The sequence below is a fragment of the Nesoenas mayeri genome, assembly GCF_963082525.1.
Source record: "Nesoenas mayeri genome assembly, chromosome: 6".
Taxonomy (NCBI): Eukaryota; Metazoa; Chordata; class Aves; order Columbiformes; family Columbidae; genus Nesoenas; species Nesoenas mayeri.
Window position 1 is genome coordinate 16,601,421 of NC_137545.1, and position 17,276 is coordinate 16,618,696.

At 41.5% G+C, this 17,276-nt stretch overlaps 2 protein-coding genes across 5 annotated transcripts in view; one reads left to right on the forward strand and one right to left on the reverse strand.

Annotated features, from left to right (window-relative positions):
• Positions 1-426: 426 nt before the first annotated feature.
• Positions 427-1,263, forward strand: TSSK6 (testis specific serine kinase 6; the record flags this gene model as incomplete). The annotated part of the gene is made up of 1 exon (XM_080346705.1): positions 427-1,263. The coding sequence occupies one exon, from the start codon at positions 427-429 to the stop codon at positions 1,261-1,263; it is 837 nt and encodes a 278-aa protein (XP_080202831.1).
• Positions 1,264-11,092: 9,829 nt separating this feature from the next.
• The window catches only part of MYO1B (myosin IB), a gene marked incomplete at its 3' end in the record, with an annotated part of 86,364 nt that continues 80,180 nt past the window's right edge, over positions 11,093-17,276 (reverse strand). For all 4 annotated transcript variants that reach the window (XM_080347095.1, XM_080347094.1, XM_080347093.1 and 1 more), the window contains 4 exons: positions 16,270-16,402; positions 14,541-14,693; positions 13,797-13,924; positions 11,093-11,216 (listed from right to left, as the gene is read on the reverse strand). In XM_080347095.1, coding sequence (XP_080203221.1) covers positions 11,093-11,216; positions 13,797-13,924; positions 14,541-14,693; positions 16,270-16,402 — 538 coding nt within the window. The remainder of the gene's footprint in view (positions 11,217-13,796; positions 13,925-14,540; positions 14,694-16,269; positions 16,403-17,276) is intronic.

A 17,276-nucleotide genomic window follows, 5' to 3' on the forward strand; every position in this document is an offset into this window, starting at 1 on the left:
TGTTGTATTTATAGAATAAAGTGGTTGACTTGTAGTCAAGTTGCATACAGTAGGAAAGGTTTGCACAAGGGTCCCTGTGCCCACAACTTATTGGTGTTCAGTTGCGGTTCTGCTTCCTTATGGGTCTCCTGGAAGGAGTTCCTGGCCTGGCTGCAGCTCAAGCCTTTACCTCCTCTAGAGCCTGGACCAAACTGCTGCTGGTTTGGCAGGGGGGGGTCGAGTGCATCCACCACATCATGTCACAAAGGCACTGCCACACAACACTCCGCCCCATCACAACACCTGGGTGAGCTCTGGAGCCCACAGCGACACTCGTGGGACCATGGGGGAGAGCAAAGGCCAACAGCTGCCACACACCATCTATTAAACCTTTTGAATCCTGGAGGAAATCCCCAGCCTCACTTAAGCCTGTTGGGATCACACATCATGCCAAGAAGCAGCGCAGGAGACAAGCTCCTCCGTGAGCTGGGCTACAGGCTGGGTCACACCTTAGGGGAGGGCAGCTTCTCCAAGGTGAAAGCGGCCTCCTCCAACAAGTACAAGGGCCCCTTGGCCATCAAGGTGGTGGACCGACGACGGCTCCCCTCAACCGTCATGTACAAGTTTCTGCCCCGGGAGCTCTCCATCATGCGCAAGATCCGGCACCCCAACATCGTGCACGTCTTCGAGGTCATCGAGCTCTGCAATGGGAAGCTCTATGTGGTGATGGAGGCAGCAGCCACTGACCTGCTGAAGCTGGTGCAGCAGCTGGGGAAGCTGCCCTGTGTCCCCAGGGCCCGGGACATCTTTGCGCAGGTGGTGGGGGCCGTGTCCTACCTGCACGACCGCGACTTGGTGCACCGGGACCTCAAGTGCGAGAACGTGCTGCTCAGCGCCGATGGCCGCCGGGCCAAGCTCAGTGACTTTGGGTTTAGCAAGGAGGTCAACGGCCACCCAGACCTGAGCACCACGTTCTGTGGGTCAGCAGCCTATGCGTCCCCGGAAGTGCTGATGGGCATCCCCTACGACGCCAAGAAGCATGACGTGTGGAGCCTGGGGGTGATGCTCTACGTGATGGTGACCGGTTGCCTGCCCTTTGACGATACCCACATCTGCAGGTTTCTCTGGCAGCAGAAGAAAGGGGTGGTGTACCCCAAGGGGCTGCCCCCGCCACCGCAGCCCTGCCAAGCCCTCATCGCCCAACTGCTGCGGTTTTGCCCTGCCTCCCGGCCTGGCGTGGTGCAGGTGGCCAAGAACCCCTGGTTGAGAGGCACATCTGAGTGAGGAGCCACCTCCAGAGATGCCAGGAGAGCAGGAACACTCTACTGCAGCCAATGCTGTGTGCTGGCAGGAACCACATTATACTCAATAACATTTGCTCACATGAGAAATCCCTGTCCCAGAGGTGCCCGTCTGTCATCAGAACCACGACCAGCTCTCATGGAACACCTTATGTTCAACTACATCTTTCAGATATCGATTCTTACCAACATTTGAAGTCTCTGCCAGAGATGGTTGATGAGAAAGAAATGCCACTGGCTGTGGAGAACCTGAAATGGCAATGAAATAGAGAGATAAAGGAGACTACTTTGATAACACACGCTGTCCAGCTTCAACATAGAAAACTACCAATTACTCTGAACGCAACACCCAAAATCTACTACAGGTTCCTACTGGTAAGTCTCGTTGTCAAGAGTTAATTAAAGCGAGGAGCTGGCATCTGAAACGTGCTTTCACGAGACTTTTTGAATCCTCTTTAAACAGTCTCCACTCTAGCTTCCACCAAAACTGAAGCCAAACAGAAGATTTCCAGTGGGTGGTCTCTGGTCTTCACGTTGCTGGTGCCACATGAGGTCCCACAGCCAGGCCACTTCTTACATGAACAAACCAGTGCACGTGGTTCTGCTGGAAGAGAAGGAAACATCCTTGGTAAAGCAAACATTTTGGGTCTATTAAAAGCAGCAGTTTAAGTAGAACAAGATGTGGCAGCAGAGCCAGCCCAAGGCTTTTCAGCACATGGGCTACAGTAATTTTGCCACTCCCAGAAGGAAAATTAATTTTTTTCTCCTCCTTGCAGCTGCAAAATAAAACTCCATAGCAGCAGCAAGCCCAAATTAGACAGAGTAAGGGACAGGAAGGGTGTCTTGGGGCCATCGATGGCTGGGGAAACAGGCTTGGGAAGGATCAGGATGGGGAGGGAAAAGAAGAAGAAAAGTTGTAAGGATGTGGGAAGTGAGGAGATGGATTTGCCACATGCCTCAGATTTTTACATGGGCAAAGAATAGCTGCAGCTCAGATGCTTCACTAGCAAAACTCCATGGTCAGGGAGGACACAGAAAGGGGCATCAGCTGGTGACCCACCCAACAGCAGGGGAGCAACAGAGGGTTTGGTACCTGGGTTGGTGGGCGTGTGGAATTTGCCACTGAGCAAAAAGCGTCAGAGGAGACTTCGGCATGCAGGACTAAAACTTTACCTGAGTGCATACATCAAATACCTTGATCATTAACTCTGCTGAAAGTTTAAATATTGCTAGTCTCCAGAATGAATGGTCAGATAAAAGAAACTGCTAAGATTGAGTTATGGTTGAAATAATCACCCACAAAAAAACCATCGCAACGCATCGCTTAAGTCGAGCTCATGTTTCCACAGTCTTCCCCTAAATTTATTGGCAAGAAAATTCTAAATAAGTATACATGCCTGCAGAGCATGCCAGAACAGGATGGAATCTGTAGCTAATTTCAGTATCAGAGAAATACAAAAAACCAATCACACAGAAGGGGCAGGTTTTTGTAATGGTGACATTTTTTCCAGTAGCAAAGAAACTCAGGTCACTTGTACATATTTAGCCTCTGACAAATGATAAGGGCTGTTACCAGCCAGCAAAGCACACACCATCTCACTGTACCAAACCCTTCTTTGGTGGTTGCCCCTCATTTGCTCATGCATGGAGGAAGGATGGTGAGTACCATAGCCTTGCAGTGCCATGAGAAGACAACACTGGGAAGAAATTAATGGTAGCATAGGTTAGGCATGGTCAGTAGAGGACCACTGCTCTCAAGGATGGCCTATTGTGGTAAAGATCTCCTGGTGTTGTCACTACATGTCTTTGAGCTAGCTTTCCCCACAGTTTTACACACAGAAAACAGCAACATGCAGTTCAATGAGTGTGGGAGACTGTTTTTCATGTCCATGGCCAGTGGCGAGTTCAGCTGCTGCTGGAGACACTGAAAATGGGGTTGCTTGGAACTGGTGGGAGGAGGAAGGGTTGTAAGAAAAAAACCCTAGAGACCCATGGAAGGTTGAAGAACACACACACACAAAAAAAGAGCACAATGTGTCCAAAGAAAGTTCAACAATTTTCCCAGCTCATTGGATTGTGGGAACTTTGCTTTTCCAGGGAATAACTCTGCTATTTTTAGCATTTTTATTATATGATTTGTCACGAGCTGTCTCAGGAGACTATCAACAATCAGCTTCAAGCAGCATCAGACCACAAACACTTCTCCACATGTGATTTAGAACATCTGGAGCAAAGGAGTCAGCTTTCAAAGCATGCCAGCACCACGCTGCCTTCCCTACATTTCTTCTTCCTCCTTCCATCTTCACATCCATTCTCAGACTGTGCGTAGAAAACGAGCTTGAGAAGCCAAGTTCAGAGGTACGGACAATCTGCCCATGCTCTGTATTTGCTGTAAATGTGCGGAAAGAGCAGCCACCGCCTGCTTTGAAGAGAAGGACGGCTGGGGATCGCTGGCGGCACATTCCCTGCATCGCTGAGCCGCAGTGATTTATATGTCCTGTCCCCTAAGGATGGGAGATGAGATTCTCAGCCTGGAGATGGGCCAGCGTGAGGAATCATGCCAAAGTGTGTCCACTGCATATCGCATCCACAGGGCCAAAAAGGAGGCGCAGGCTTTGCTCCAGTTCCACTGTAGACACGAACTCTGTATTTGGTGCACAGGTGGTGAGACCCTGGCCCAGGCTGCCCAGAGAGGTGGTGGATGCCCCATCCCTGGAGACATCCCAGGCCAGGCTGGACGGGGCTCTGAGCAACCTGGTCTGGGTGAAGATGTCCCTTCTCATGGCAGGGGTGGCACTGGATGAGCCTGGAAGGTCCCTTCAACCCAAACCGTTCTGTGATTTCTCCAGAAATTCTGGATAAACCAGAGAGCTGCAGTAGGTAAACTGTGAATTCACAACGCATTTCTTCAGCAAATTTGAGGAGGGAATGGGAAGATATGAAAAAGGAATTTGGGCGAAAAGCAGAGGAAATGACATGATGGTCCCAGTTGGGAGCTCTGTAATGATCTGCTTGGTGTTTGCACAGAACCTGCATGAGAACAGCGAGAGGTCCGGGACCCGCCAAGCTGATGAGAATTTTATCATTGGCTGGCGGGGGGAGGGTGAAGGTTTCACACAGTTGTTAAATTTTATGTTCATCTTTAATTTCTCTGACTAATCCACATGTACGTGGTGCAATGATACAGGGGTCTGCGCTCACACCATCACGTCTCCACGTCTGGCTTCCCCACATGGCTTCCAAAAGCTGAGCTTGTTAGGACACAGGTTGTGATGCTACCATGCAAATCCCATACAAATCCTGGTTTTTAACAATAAACTCATCCCAGGGAGAGAGAAATCTGCAACTGTGCTTTGTAAAGCGCCGGTGACACGGCAGCACCATCTGCATCTAATTCTCCTTTATACGTTATCAAGGAATAAGTGGCAAAATTCAGGGATGTTTGTCTCTCTTAAAGGTAGAAAACCTGGGATTTTGGCTGTTCTTGTGGGGCAACTTCTCTGTCCTTCCAGCATGTGGCCCAAGCTGCTGGGGTGGCTGGAAACATACTGGTTCAGCCTCAGGTTCACTTTTCCAGCCATTTTTAGGAAGGGAATGGCTATAAATATGGGTCTCATTTGTAGTTGCTAGGATTTTTTTTTAATACTGAGAACTGTTTTCAACTCCAGTAGTAGCCAGTTCACTCTAAAAAAAAATAATATTCCTTTGTGTTGAATTACATTTTTTTTAATGAGGAAAAAGATGTATCCTTAAAGCCATGGCAACTGTTATATCACATTGCAAGTGCAACAATCCAAAAAAAAAGGGAAAAAAACCCAGACAACAATGACAACAAAACACCTCGGGCACAAGGGCCTGTAGGACACACTGGGGCAACATGAGAGCAGGGACCATCTGGCGGCACAAAAACGAGTGCGGGGAAAAGCCACACCAAGGGAAGCCCTTAAAGAACATCACGGGCCAGGATTAGCACAGTGGAAACCCAGAAATAGACCAAACCTATGAGAGGTTTTGCTCCACCCTGGCTGGAGGAAGATGCACCCCCCCCACCCGTGGCATCCCAGAGGAGGTGCTCTCTCTGTTGGTTTAAAATAAATGCCTTTTTACTATATCAGAAACAGCTGAATTGTTTGTTTTGTTTGTTTTTTGGGGTTTTTTTTGGTTTGTTTTTTTAATTTCTTTTTACATTATCCCCAGAATAGCTGATGAAAACTCATGAACCTGCCATCACAAGGCCATGGTCACTATATAATATTAAAAAGTTTGGGATGCAATCAACATTTAGGATCCTCCGCTGCAAGCTTTTTGGACTTCATTATTGAAAAATTCAATGTTAATCAATAGCTTATGGTGATTTTGATCAAACAGCATTGCTTTGAACACCTGCAGTTGGAGTCTTCGTGGTGAAACTTAAGCCAAGGTCCCTTTTCAAACACATGTAGGTGTATTCGCAGCTATTTAATGCTCCTTTGCATCTGAATATATATGAGTTCACTCCTTTTGGCACCACAGTTGGAAACCACCTATTTCACATTCTGATGGATTCCTTTTTTCAGGCTACAAGAAGCACATCCAGCCACCTTGAAGGCCACGTGCCATGAATCCAGCCAGCAAGGACTCCATCATAACGTCATTTTGAGTGGATTCCTCTGCTAACAGGAAGAGATGGAGCACATGGCAACAGCAGATTTTCATGTTTCAGGCTTCAGTTTTGCTTTTTGTCAGAGTTTTGGAAAGATACTGGTGGGGAATGGATTGGTAACATCCAGAACAGATACTGCCAGGGCAGCAAAAATCAGAATTCATTGTGAGAAAATGCATCGTCTCCCATTTTCAGAGAACAGTCCAAAAGGCATTTGATGTTTTGGAGAGTGAAGGTGAGACCAGGCAGTCCCAGGGGTCTGGACAAGGACTCCTGCAGACCTCTAGCACTTTGCCATGTTTCCAGGGAAAATGATTCCCTGGCCAGAGGAACATTTAGCTTTTTCTTAAATAAGTAAAGACCATCAATAGTGGAAAGTTATACAGCAAAAAGATCCTTACCTTGGGTTATGTGCAGCCTTGGAAATCAGTTGAATTATTAAGAAGGGATATTCAGAGTCTTCATATTTTCTTTCCATTTGTGTACAAACTCTTTTGTGCTTCCTACCTCAAAATTTTGCCTAGTCAGTTCACAATCAGTTGTCAACATCTTAAAAGTTAAGGATGAAGGAGAGAGAGAATCTGTTTCTAAAAATCTTTTAGGACACTGTTTCACAAATCGATCATAATCAAAATTATCTGCAATGCCCTCAAACTGTCCCAACTCTCATTTTAAGTTAAAGCTTGAATGCCTGACTCATCCATATGGGTAAGGGAGCAGGAGCAGAACTGGTTTTAGCTGATAACCCATTGGGAGTAAGTTTGGTATTCCTCTCCAAGTCCCAAGCCTATAAATAGCCCCAGCTTACAAATACAGCCAGACATGAAAAAGTGATGTATTTCCTTAAAAACAACAAATTTGTAGAAGCACTTTTTCCCTCTTTGCATCGCAGTTAATTTTTTAAGACTGGCCAAATGAACTCTTCTAAAATTTATTTAAATACATTTTTACAAGAATTACTAACAGTAACTGTAAACTCACCTCCATCCTCCATACACTCCACGTCAAAAGTGCAGAAGAATAGAGAGATTCAGTGTTGCTGAATGAGTGGGTTCTGCTGCCAGTGTTATCCTGCAAGAAAGAACGTGGCTTTTCCTTGCAGTGTCTGTCTCTCTCTCTACATATATATCTGGTGTGTGTGCTTAAAGCAGTAACTGCTCATCCATGTGATGCTTCAGTAGAAGCAAGTGCTGCTCTGACAACAAACTCCAGCAAAGTTGGTTTTTTTCATACATTAAACCTCCCTTTACCTACCTCTCTAGGAGGAAACACTCCCATTAGTAATAAAACAGAAAGTCTCGCTGTAACTGGGACTGACAGGCGAAGGTTGTTCTCCCTGAGGGAGGATGCCACTGCCTGAATTAAGTCTCCCGAAACTACTTGACAGCTCATACAACTTCAGACAGACAGGCCTGTAGTGCGAATTAGGAAATACTGTGGTGGAATGGCTGCAAGGTCCCACTACATGCCAGCAACCTTGAATGAACACTTAATTGGAAGGTCATAGTTAAATCACAGTATCACAGTATGTTGGGATTAGAAGGAAGGGACCTTCCAAGGACTGGAAGGACCTTCCAAGCTCATCCAGTGCCACCCCTGCCATGAGCAGGGACATCTTCACCCAGACCAGGTTGCTCAGAGCCCCGTCCAGCCTGGCCTGGGATGTCTCCAGGGATGGGGCATCCACCACCTCTCTGGGCAACCTGGGCCAGGGTCTCACCACCCTCAGTGTAAAACATTTCTTCCTCTTGTGACAAAATACCCCAGTAAGGATGGAAGCTAAAGAGAAGGAAAGCCAGAACTTATCTGTTAGTGATGCTGGAGATAATTAAAATTCACACTTGCCTGTACTGCTCTACTTTTTAATTTCTTTATTCCATAATTTGTACGATGAACAACGGCAACAAAACCTTAAATTGGGATGAAATTGTTAAGGAAGAAAAGAAAAAAAAAAAAAAAAAGAGATGATAAGACAAAACACATTGAATATAATAGGCTTTGGACTCAAAGTAATTTTTTTGAAAGTCAAGTTAATCTGGTTATTAATACTATTCTTAGGGACTCTATCAAAATCCTAACATCAGGAAAGTTGAGTTTGCAGACTTTTCCAATAAAAGAATATCAAGGAAAGGATTTGTGCTGAAGAATTGGACTGAAAAGGATTATTGTGAATCACTGAGAACAACAGGTTGCCTCTTAAAGAAACACATGCAAAATAAACATTTCTTGTCTCCCCAAATCACATACCAATATTGTGTATATTTAACCTAAGAACCAGTTGCCTGCACTTTTTGGATTTGATGGCAGTAAGGCAGATACAGATATAGAGAAAGTATAGGTCTAGGAAAAGAATTTTATTTGATTCTGGAAAGTATCATGCAACAATTTTTTTTTCTTTTTATGATCCTTGCCCAGCTTTCAGATGACAAATTAGAATTTACGAGTAAAAGTATGTGTAAGGTTAGCACCATAGGAAGAATAGTCTTTTCTTTACAGCTCCATTTGATAAAAGGTTATAAAAGAAAACAGAGGAAAAGGAAAAATAGCTAGCTGACCTTGCATTTTTATTTTCAACATCCTGGAGACTTAAATCTAAACATCAAGATATCACGACTCATCTACCATCTCTAAATAATTTTAACATTCAGCAAAACTTGCTCTGTACATGAATAAATATGCGAGTGTCAAATGGCCGCTATCACAAAATACCAGGTAATATGCAAGGTAAAAAATGTAAAGGCCCAGAAAAAGAAATGAAACAACAGAAACAAAGTGAGGAATTTGCCTCTCTTCCAGTCTCACGCTACTGTAGCTATCGTGACTTGCTGCAAAGATCAAAAAAATAAGAGATGTGTACTGGGTGTGCCTAGGAGGGGTCAAATATCCTAATATTAGCCTGTAATACCCTAATTTCAAGGGCCAGATATCCAGAGGCACGTAATCTAAACTCTCCCATTTCCTACCTGAAATCTTACAGGATTACATCAGACTTCAAATGTTTATTTTCCTTTTGCATGCATTTTAAAAATTTGCCCCTTGTAGATTTTACCGTAAGGTTTTCAAGATCCTGACCAGCTTTCCAAACCCTCCAGTCTTTGCCGAGCAGCAATTCTAATACTGGATTTAGGAGTTTTAAATACCATGTTACTATGTGCTGTCTTCTTAAGGCAATTATCCTAATTTTGCATTATAAACTGATGCTACAATTTCCTTTGTTAAGTATTTCTAATTACAATACATGCAAAATGATTTCAATTTTACAAAACTACTAACCTGACTCAATTATTAAAAGATCATAAAGAAGAGGCAACTTTTGGTCATCGTTGGGAAAACACACCTTGGATGACTCCCACCTTTCAAGGTCACGTGCGTGGATTTTTCATAGCAACATCAGGCAATCAGTTAAAATGATGGTTACGTATCCAGATCACAGCAAAATCATTTACTTCAATCCCAAAGCAAAACGTGCGGTAACCCAAACCGGCTGTTTTTTTCCAACCAATAACAATTAGCCTAGAATGACTATTGCAGTAAGCGCTGTTTTAACCCAGAGAGCCAATGTTAACATTGAACTACCCAAAGACTTCATGGCCATGAACGCTCTATAACGTTACCACCGGGAGAGTAACGAGACTCTGAACTTTTCTTTATCTTTCCTTTATTTATGCTTGGACTTCCAGCACTGCACATCAGATACCCAGGGTCTTAATCTGTCCTATATCAGGCTGCACAAATACAATGCTTTCTCCACTATCCTCGCATCAACGAATCAAACAGGCACATCCAACAAACCCATCACTTGAGTGGTTACCGCTATCTAAAAGAAATGCATTTCTCCTCCTCAGGATTTTAACTCGTGCTTCTGGCTTATAAAAGATTAAGAGCAATCAGTTACACTGAGAGTTGATAATGCAGCTCTTGATTGTATTTTCTGTGCACGCATTTACATCGGGTGCACACAAGTTATATAAAATAGTCTGGAGTACAAAAATATGGTTATAACATAGGAGTACCAAACAGCACAGAATTAGAATGGTTTTATTACCGTAATACCAATTTATATACAGACCCCAAATGAAGGATTTTTTAATTCTGAGTATTCTTCTCAAATTGGCAAATGCAGTGTACACTCTAAAAAACTGCAAATTAACATCACAAATCTATTTCAACTCCTACGCTTTCTATGCAGTCTGCACCAATCCTCTCTCTTGCACACAAAAATGTATTATAAATAATTTTTCACAAAATGTCATGTATATTTTATTGCACATTGTACATGCCAATATCTAAAAGAAAGGCTCAAACCCTTCACTTGATAACTAACCATTTAAATACTTAGCAGTTACTTGTGTTACGAATACTATTGCATTTTCCAGGCTCTAATCTTAACTAATAATCTAAAAGAAAGAAAAAAAAAAGAACAGAAATTATGCCTTGAACTGTATAGCTTTTGTGAAAGAAACAAGCTTCTTTAATATTACTGATTTCTACTGTATAAAGTCATTAAAAACATCTGACCTAATTAAAAATCCTGCTTCAAAATTTCTGCCTTTTTTTTTTTTACTACAAAATTACACATATAGCTGCTTGTATAATTATATATTCCTTCTGTTTTGTGGAATTAGATGTCTGCGTGCTGTACTGACTAGAAAACCAAGTTACGCAGGTTCTAGTGTTAACTATGGGAATTAGTGTGTCCATCTTCGTTCCGCCGCTCTCCCCAGCACTGCCAAGCAAGGAGCCCGTCAGAACACCCAAGAACATCGGTATAAAATGACACTGGGCACAAGTCGCCATCAAGGCCACGTACAGTTCCGGTCAAGCGGATCTCTAGACTAAGGAATATGAGTAATTTATCATTAATATGTAGGTTTATGGTATGCTGCGCTAAAATATGGCTGCTAAAGAAACAGAATGATTTCATGGATGACAGATAGATGCCAGCTGGTAAAAATGCCTCACTGGGTAAGATACTCTGCGTTTTGAGGGTTAAAACTCTGGTGTGAACAAAAAGATTAAAAAGTGGATTGATTGAAACATTTTGCCTAGGATTTCTAAAGCTATTGGCCAACAACAGCTCTAGAAAGGGATAAAACCAGCCAAACCAAGCAACTAAAATTGCACTATTACAAAGAAACAAGTCCGTGAAAGGGGGAGTCACCAGCCGCAGTTAAGGGACGGCCACTTCAAGGAGCCGATTGTTTTTTCGCTTGCAAGTTGGGATGTTGCCGTTTTTCTGGCTGCCTTGTATGAACTTCACGCACACTTTGTCTTGCCTGAACTGGACCAGAAACCTAAGAGAGGGAATAAGATACATTTTAGTCAAAGGGGAAGAAAAACACACAAAGAGTCCAAGTCTTTTCACGTTCATTCTGAGCATCACTCCAAAAAATGTCATTTCAGGTCTATATTAATAGTAAGAGCTGCAGAATAAAAAAAAAAGCCACATGGCTTGAATCTCCTTCAGGTACTTTCTCTTAATTATTGCCTTTTGCCTGTAACTCTGGACCTTTTATATTAATTAGTTTGCTAATCCTTTAGAAAGAAGGCAGTTTAAAATGGAATTTCTAATGTACCACAAAGAGTATTTCCAGCTGCCTCACCATTGTCCAAAGGGATTTTTCTGTTTTCATGGAAGGAAGCTAAATGCTTCTATGGCAACATGGGGAGTGCTGGTCTTCTGGTTTATGGTTAATTTCATATATCTGGTTTCGTAGCAGCGCTCATATTTCTAATCCTTTGTCAGCTTTTACAGCCCCCTGCTCGGCAATTGGGAAAATTCACTTCCTTCCCAGCAGTCTCCAAATTTAGATATTTCCTACAGTCCAGGATAAATTAATCTGGGTTTGCCTCTTCACTTTTACTGGAAGAGAAATTTTGTTGAATGTGGAGAACGGCTTTGAAAAACAAAACAAAACAAAACCCAACCAACCACAACACAACACAAAAAAACCCAACCAAAGAAACCAAAGAAGACAGGCTCCTGTGGAGCCTCAGACTTCTTGGTGATCTGGACAGTGACATTAAAAGCATTAAATGGGGCAGCGCTGCCTCTTGGCTGACACGTGGCGGGTCGCCAACCTAAAAAGTCCTTTGCAATACGGCAGAATTTTCCCTTTTACCATCCTTAAAAAGTCCTCAGCGGGGGCCAAAAACTTCAAAGAATTTGTTCTGCAGCCGGAAAGCACAAATCAAGCTGACGGCAGAGCTCAGGGGAGGAAGTGGCCTCTCCTGCACCCTTCGGTCCCGTGTTCCTGCTGCACAGCGCTGACGCTGAAAAATTCACTTGTTTGGCGTTCCCAGCCATGCAAACATCAGAAAAACGCCAGTAGGTCCGATAGGCATCATCTCTTGTCACCAGTGCTGTGTTTTCCTGGGCATGCTATTCCAATATTAAACATACAAAAGGTATATCTCTTATTAGACATACCCCTGAATCGACAGCATTTTTTGCCAATATCAGCTCTCTTTCCAAAAAGCAGTGTACAGTAGTCAAAATAAAGCCACATTTTCTTCTCAGTGCCTACTTGTATCTAAACTCTGGGAGAGAGAAGATAGTACTCCACCATCAACAGAGATGGAACTGCTAACAATTTAAGAGTTATTTAGTCTGGAGAAACTCAATAGCAATTCATGCTTGAATGTTTTGATCTGAAAGACAAGAAATAAAACCACATCCCAAAAGGCAAGACTCCCCAAAATCAGAGTGTTTTCCAGACCTAAGGCAGGCAGTCCAGACTAGTGTAATGCATGCTTTAACTTGGGTTTAGTAGTTTATTCCTTTGTAGCCACCATTAAACTAGAAACTTACTGGGGACAGCCACACTCTTTTAGAGGCTAAAACCACACACACCCTTGACCAAATTAAATCACATCTGGTTACAGAACAAAGGAAAATGGCAGATGTCATCTTCAAGGAAAGAGTAAAATTAGACTTTAAATAAACCCTCAAATGTGAACAGATCAAAACTGTACTCGCCATTGTGACTCTAGAATACAAACAGTGCTGTGCAGCCAGATAAAAAGTTCACTTTTTGCCCACAGAAATTTTATTTCACTATTGTTAAAGGGTTGCAAATTTTCTTCTTTATTCACAATTAATAAGCTCACCAAATCGACGCTCCTGAAATCAGGGGGCACTTGACACAACAGACTGAGCACATAATGATGCTGGACTGTGGGACTCTGACTCAGGAGGCGTCAGGAGTTCACACACACGTTTTTATTCCATGGCTATAAACACTGGAAGTGCAGTCCTTACTTAAGGCCAAATGCAAAACTGTACCAAGCAGAAATAAATACTAATTTGAGATGGAAGTTTTTTATCAATTAAAGCTTTTTAACAACCAAGAAACCTCAAACAACAATAGGTGCCTGAAACACCATCAGCAGGAATTTTAAGAATACATTTTTCACCTTCACAAAAAAGAAGGTAGAGCTTTATAGACCTGCATCACTAGCATCATCATTCCACGTGTTTGGGGAAGACCTTTTCATTCTGTTTTGGTTGTTTTCGCTAGGACTTGGCACCCTAGTGTCCACCCTAATCAATAAACATCTCATAAGAATATGTGAACTTTTCAGTCACACACAAAAATATTCTCTCCAATGTGATATCTTTTAATTATTTCTACAGCACCAATTCTGCTTCATAGCCCTATTTGAAGCTACCTTAGGCACATTTTCTCTAATGACCTTCAAGGAAATAAGAGCCAAAATGAATACTGGAAATGAGCATACATTGAAAATCGGATCCTTACTTACAGTACTCTGTCAAGAGAAAAGAAGGATTAGTTACAAAAATGTGTTTTGTTTTTCTAATATTAGAAGAGAACACAGAAGGGAACGCAATTTTAAGCAAACAAGACACATACTCATCAGATATCTCAATGTTGAGCTTCTGTTTGGTTTGGCTGAGAGTCGTGCGGTAAAGTTTAGTGGCCATTTCAATCAGGTGGTCGCTGCTGAGCAGGAAATCTCCTTTACCAGCTGCTCCTGAACCCTGAAACAGAAAGCAGTTAGGACTACTAGAATATGAACAATATTAAATGCCAGCCAAGCAGGAGGTTTGATGAGGCGTCTTCTCTTCCCCCTGCAATGAAATAACAGTCTTTTGCCATGTAAATTAAATAGGGATGCAGTGCAGTGTATAGGATCAAAATGCAACGCACTCCCAAATAAACTACAAACCTCTTGAGAAAATTAAAAAACCCAAATCTGCTGGGCCATAACATGCATTTCTTGGCATCCCATAAACAAGAGAGAAATATTCTGCCAGTGTGGCAGGAAGAAGTATATGAGAAGCTAAGAGGAAAATACAGTCAAGAGGTATCTGAACCAGATTGAAGGCCCATTTTACAAGTGGAAAACTCAGCCGCGGAGAGGCTATAGTGAAATGGGAAACATGATTTTCACAAGTAAATGATCGTTCATAATGTCATAACTGTTCTCACTTGGCTTCAGTAGTTTTAAATTTTTGCAGATGTGGCAAAGTTCAATAAACTTCTAAACCTACAGGCTAACCACTATGATTTAATGCTGAAAAGTAATTAATAAACAACATTCATATCGCTGCATGTAAACCAGTCATATTATTGCATTATAAAGTTGTAACCAACCTCCTTGAGGTGCACTGCGAAGAATCCGTCATTCTGGGAGCTCATGGACACTTTGGTAACATCTCCCAGTGGAACCTCTGACTTGATATTCCCAGATTTTTGATCCGCAAGAAGCACGTTATTTTTGGTTAATAAGAAAATCCTGGATGTAGCCTGTGAAAATAACAAAAATGGAAACCATTACCTACACAAATTTGGATCCGGTCTTCATTGAGCACCTAACTAAGACTATGAGCACTTCACAGAGTTAATAAGCTTGGCCTATATTAGTAAACATGTACATCTGATGTTCAGGAAAAGCTGCAGATCAGTTAAAATCAGGTCAAATTTATTTATGTATCTAATCATAGATTGAGAAGCTTAGCTCATTTTGGCACATATGCTTAGATATAAACAGTTCCTTTAATCACTAGCTTAGAGTTCTAAAATTCAGAAATGGAAACTCAGAAACTATGCAAATCAGGATAACCTTATTTCTCATGCTCTGTCAGTCCCCGTGAAAACCAACGTATCTTTTCGGTGTCAACTAATCAGGACTAAGCCTCACTATTTACTGTTATTCATACCAAAACTGTGTTGCAGAACACAAATCATCACATAGGTATTTTCAATGTTACATTCTCCTCCCTTTATCTATTGGAACTACTCTTTAAGAAGATACAAATTAATATTTTCAATCAACAAATATTTTTAAAGCATGAAAGTGTTACTGAATTCATCTTAGAAAATAATACGAGAAACAAGAACTTAATCTACATATCGCTTTTTCTCCTGTAAAACTTTAAATAATGAAATCTTAACTATTATAATTAAGAAGCAGCTTTCTCAAGCACACGGAACTATATATCTTTTTGCATTATTATTTTTTAACTTTCTCAAACATTTTTAGAGCTGTAGCCTATGCAAGTGCAGAAAAGATATTGTCTTCATTTAATTAGTTTCTTCTAAACTATAAAATTAACTTGACGTCAGCAACAGGCAACCTAATTTCACTCCCACAAATGCATAAATGACATTGACATCTGAGAAGCTGAGATCTACTACTTCTAATATTTAGACAGACATGGTGAAAACAATTACATTTACTACAGGAGGATAATGCTTCCTGCTTTAATAAGTATAATTTAAATGCAAAACAAGTTCTTTGTTGGCAGAATAAAGAAGTACCCAGCATATTTAACAGCTTTATTCAAATGATACAAGAAACCTGCCTCTTCATTCCAAAAAACCTTTGATATCAATCAGAAGACAGGCAAAGTTAGCAGAATATGCCACTCACAATTTGAAAACGTAATAAAACTTGATAATGAGGAGCTTAAACAACAGTGTGAACCTTGAAAGTTTATGTTTTCTAAACACTCAAACAGGAACAACATTCTCTAAAACTTTATTTTCTTCAGGTGGCAAATAGAAGATCTAAGTTTTGTCCAGAGACTACATTTAGTTGTGAATCAGTACAACCTGTTACCAGTTGATGAGATGCCTTTTTCTTTGGAAAATTCACTGAAAACTACAAACCCGAATAAGATTTTAGCAATCTTTATATAAACGTAAAATGGGTACTTAAAATCACCCGTTTCTACAAATCCAACATTTGCAGTCTTGACCTTAGAAAAAGGCATTTTTAAAAATCCTCAGACTATTACGTGACAGAAACCAAGTCTCTCTCTCAATTTATTTAGAGCAAAAATTATCTTTGCTTCTGGATAAAGCAATGCCATTTCATTACCTTCCCGTTAGCTCTATTGATCTTATTGACAACTTCCGCAATGATGATCTTTTCATCCACAGCATCTTTCAGTTTTTTGTACTTGGGGTTCTTGCTGATTTCCAAATACGCCCCTTGGAACGGCTGCCCAACGCTGCTCAGCAAAAAGACGAGAGAAACACGAATTAAATAAAAAATCACAGGGAAAAAGTAAACCTACTGAAACCATCACATTCTACTTAGGCTTTGTGGAGCCAGGGAAAGGGTTACTGGTATTTTAGTGCTCACCAGAAGTCTCTCTCTGTCCTTAAATAATTATATTATACATAGAAAATTAGCCACATCCTATGAGTCATTATCATACTAACTGATCAGAAACTTTATACAAGTAATTTCCTCCACCCTTAAGGCCAATAAAAAAAAAAGCCAGAGGAGCTGATCAGCTCTGAATAAAGGACAAAACCAGATGGAAATGTTTCGAAATGAGAGCAGGGTGGGTAATGTTCTACCATGTTGGAGCTTTGGGCTTTGTTTTTTGTTGGTGGTGGGTTTTTGGTCAGTTGGTTTGATTTTTATGTGGTTGTTGTTGTTTTCTGTTATTGTTTTTATTAATTAGCATTATGAAACCACAGTCACTAAAACCATAGATTCTCTGTCAACTTCATCCCTAATCAAACGATAATGACTTACAAGCCCAAACTGTAAGGAGTCCACAGTTACTCTCTACCACTTTAAAATGTCTCAGATAAAAGTAACTCAGATATATATAGTTTGCTGTATGATATTTCATTGTTCAGTCTTAGTGTTAAAAGTACCCAATCAGGGATATAAATAAAATTCCTTCCTTCCCGAGGAGCTCTATGCTGATCAGCTGTATACTGACTCGAAGCAAAAAAACCTCCTTGCTCCTAGAAAAGTTCAAAGGCAGCAGCTTTCTCTTCTTCCAGCAGCACAAAAAGACATCCCAAAGCAAACAGGGAAAAAAACCACAAGCTAACATATACAACCATTAAATAAGTCATCTACTA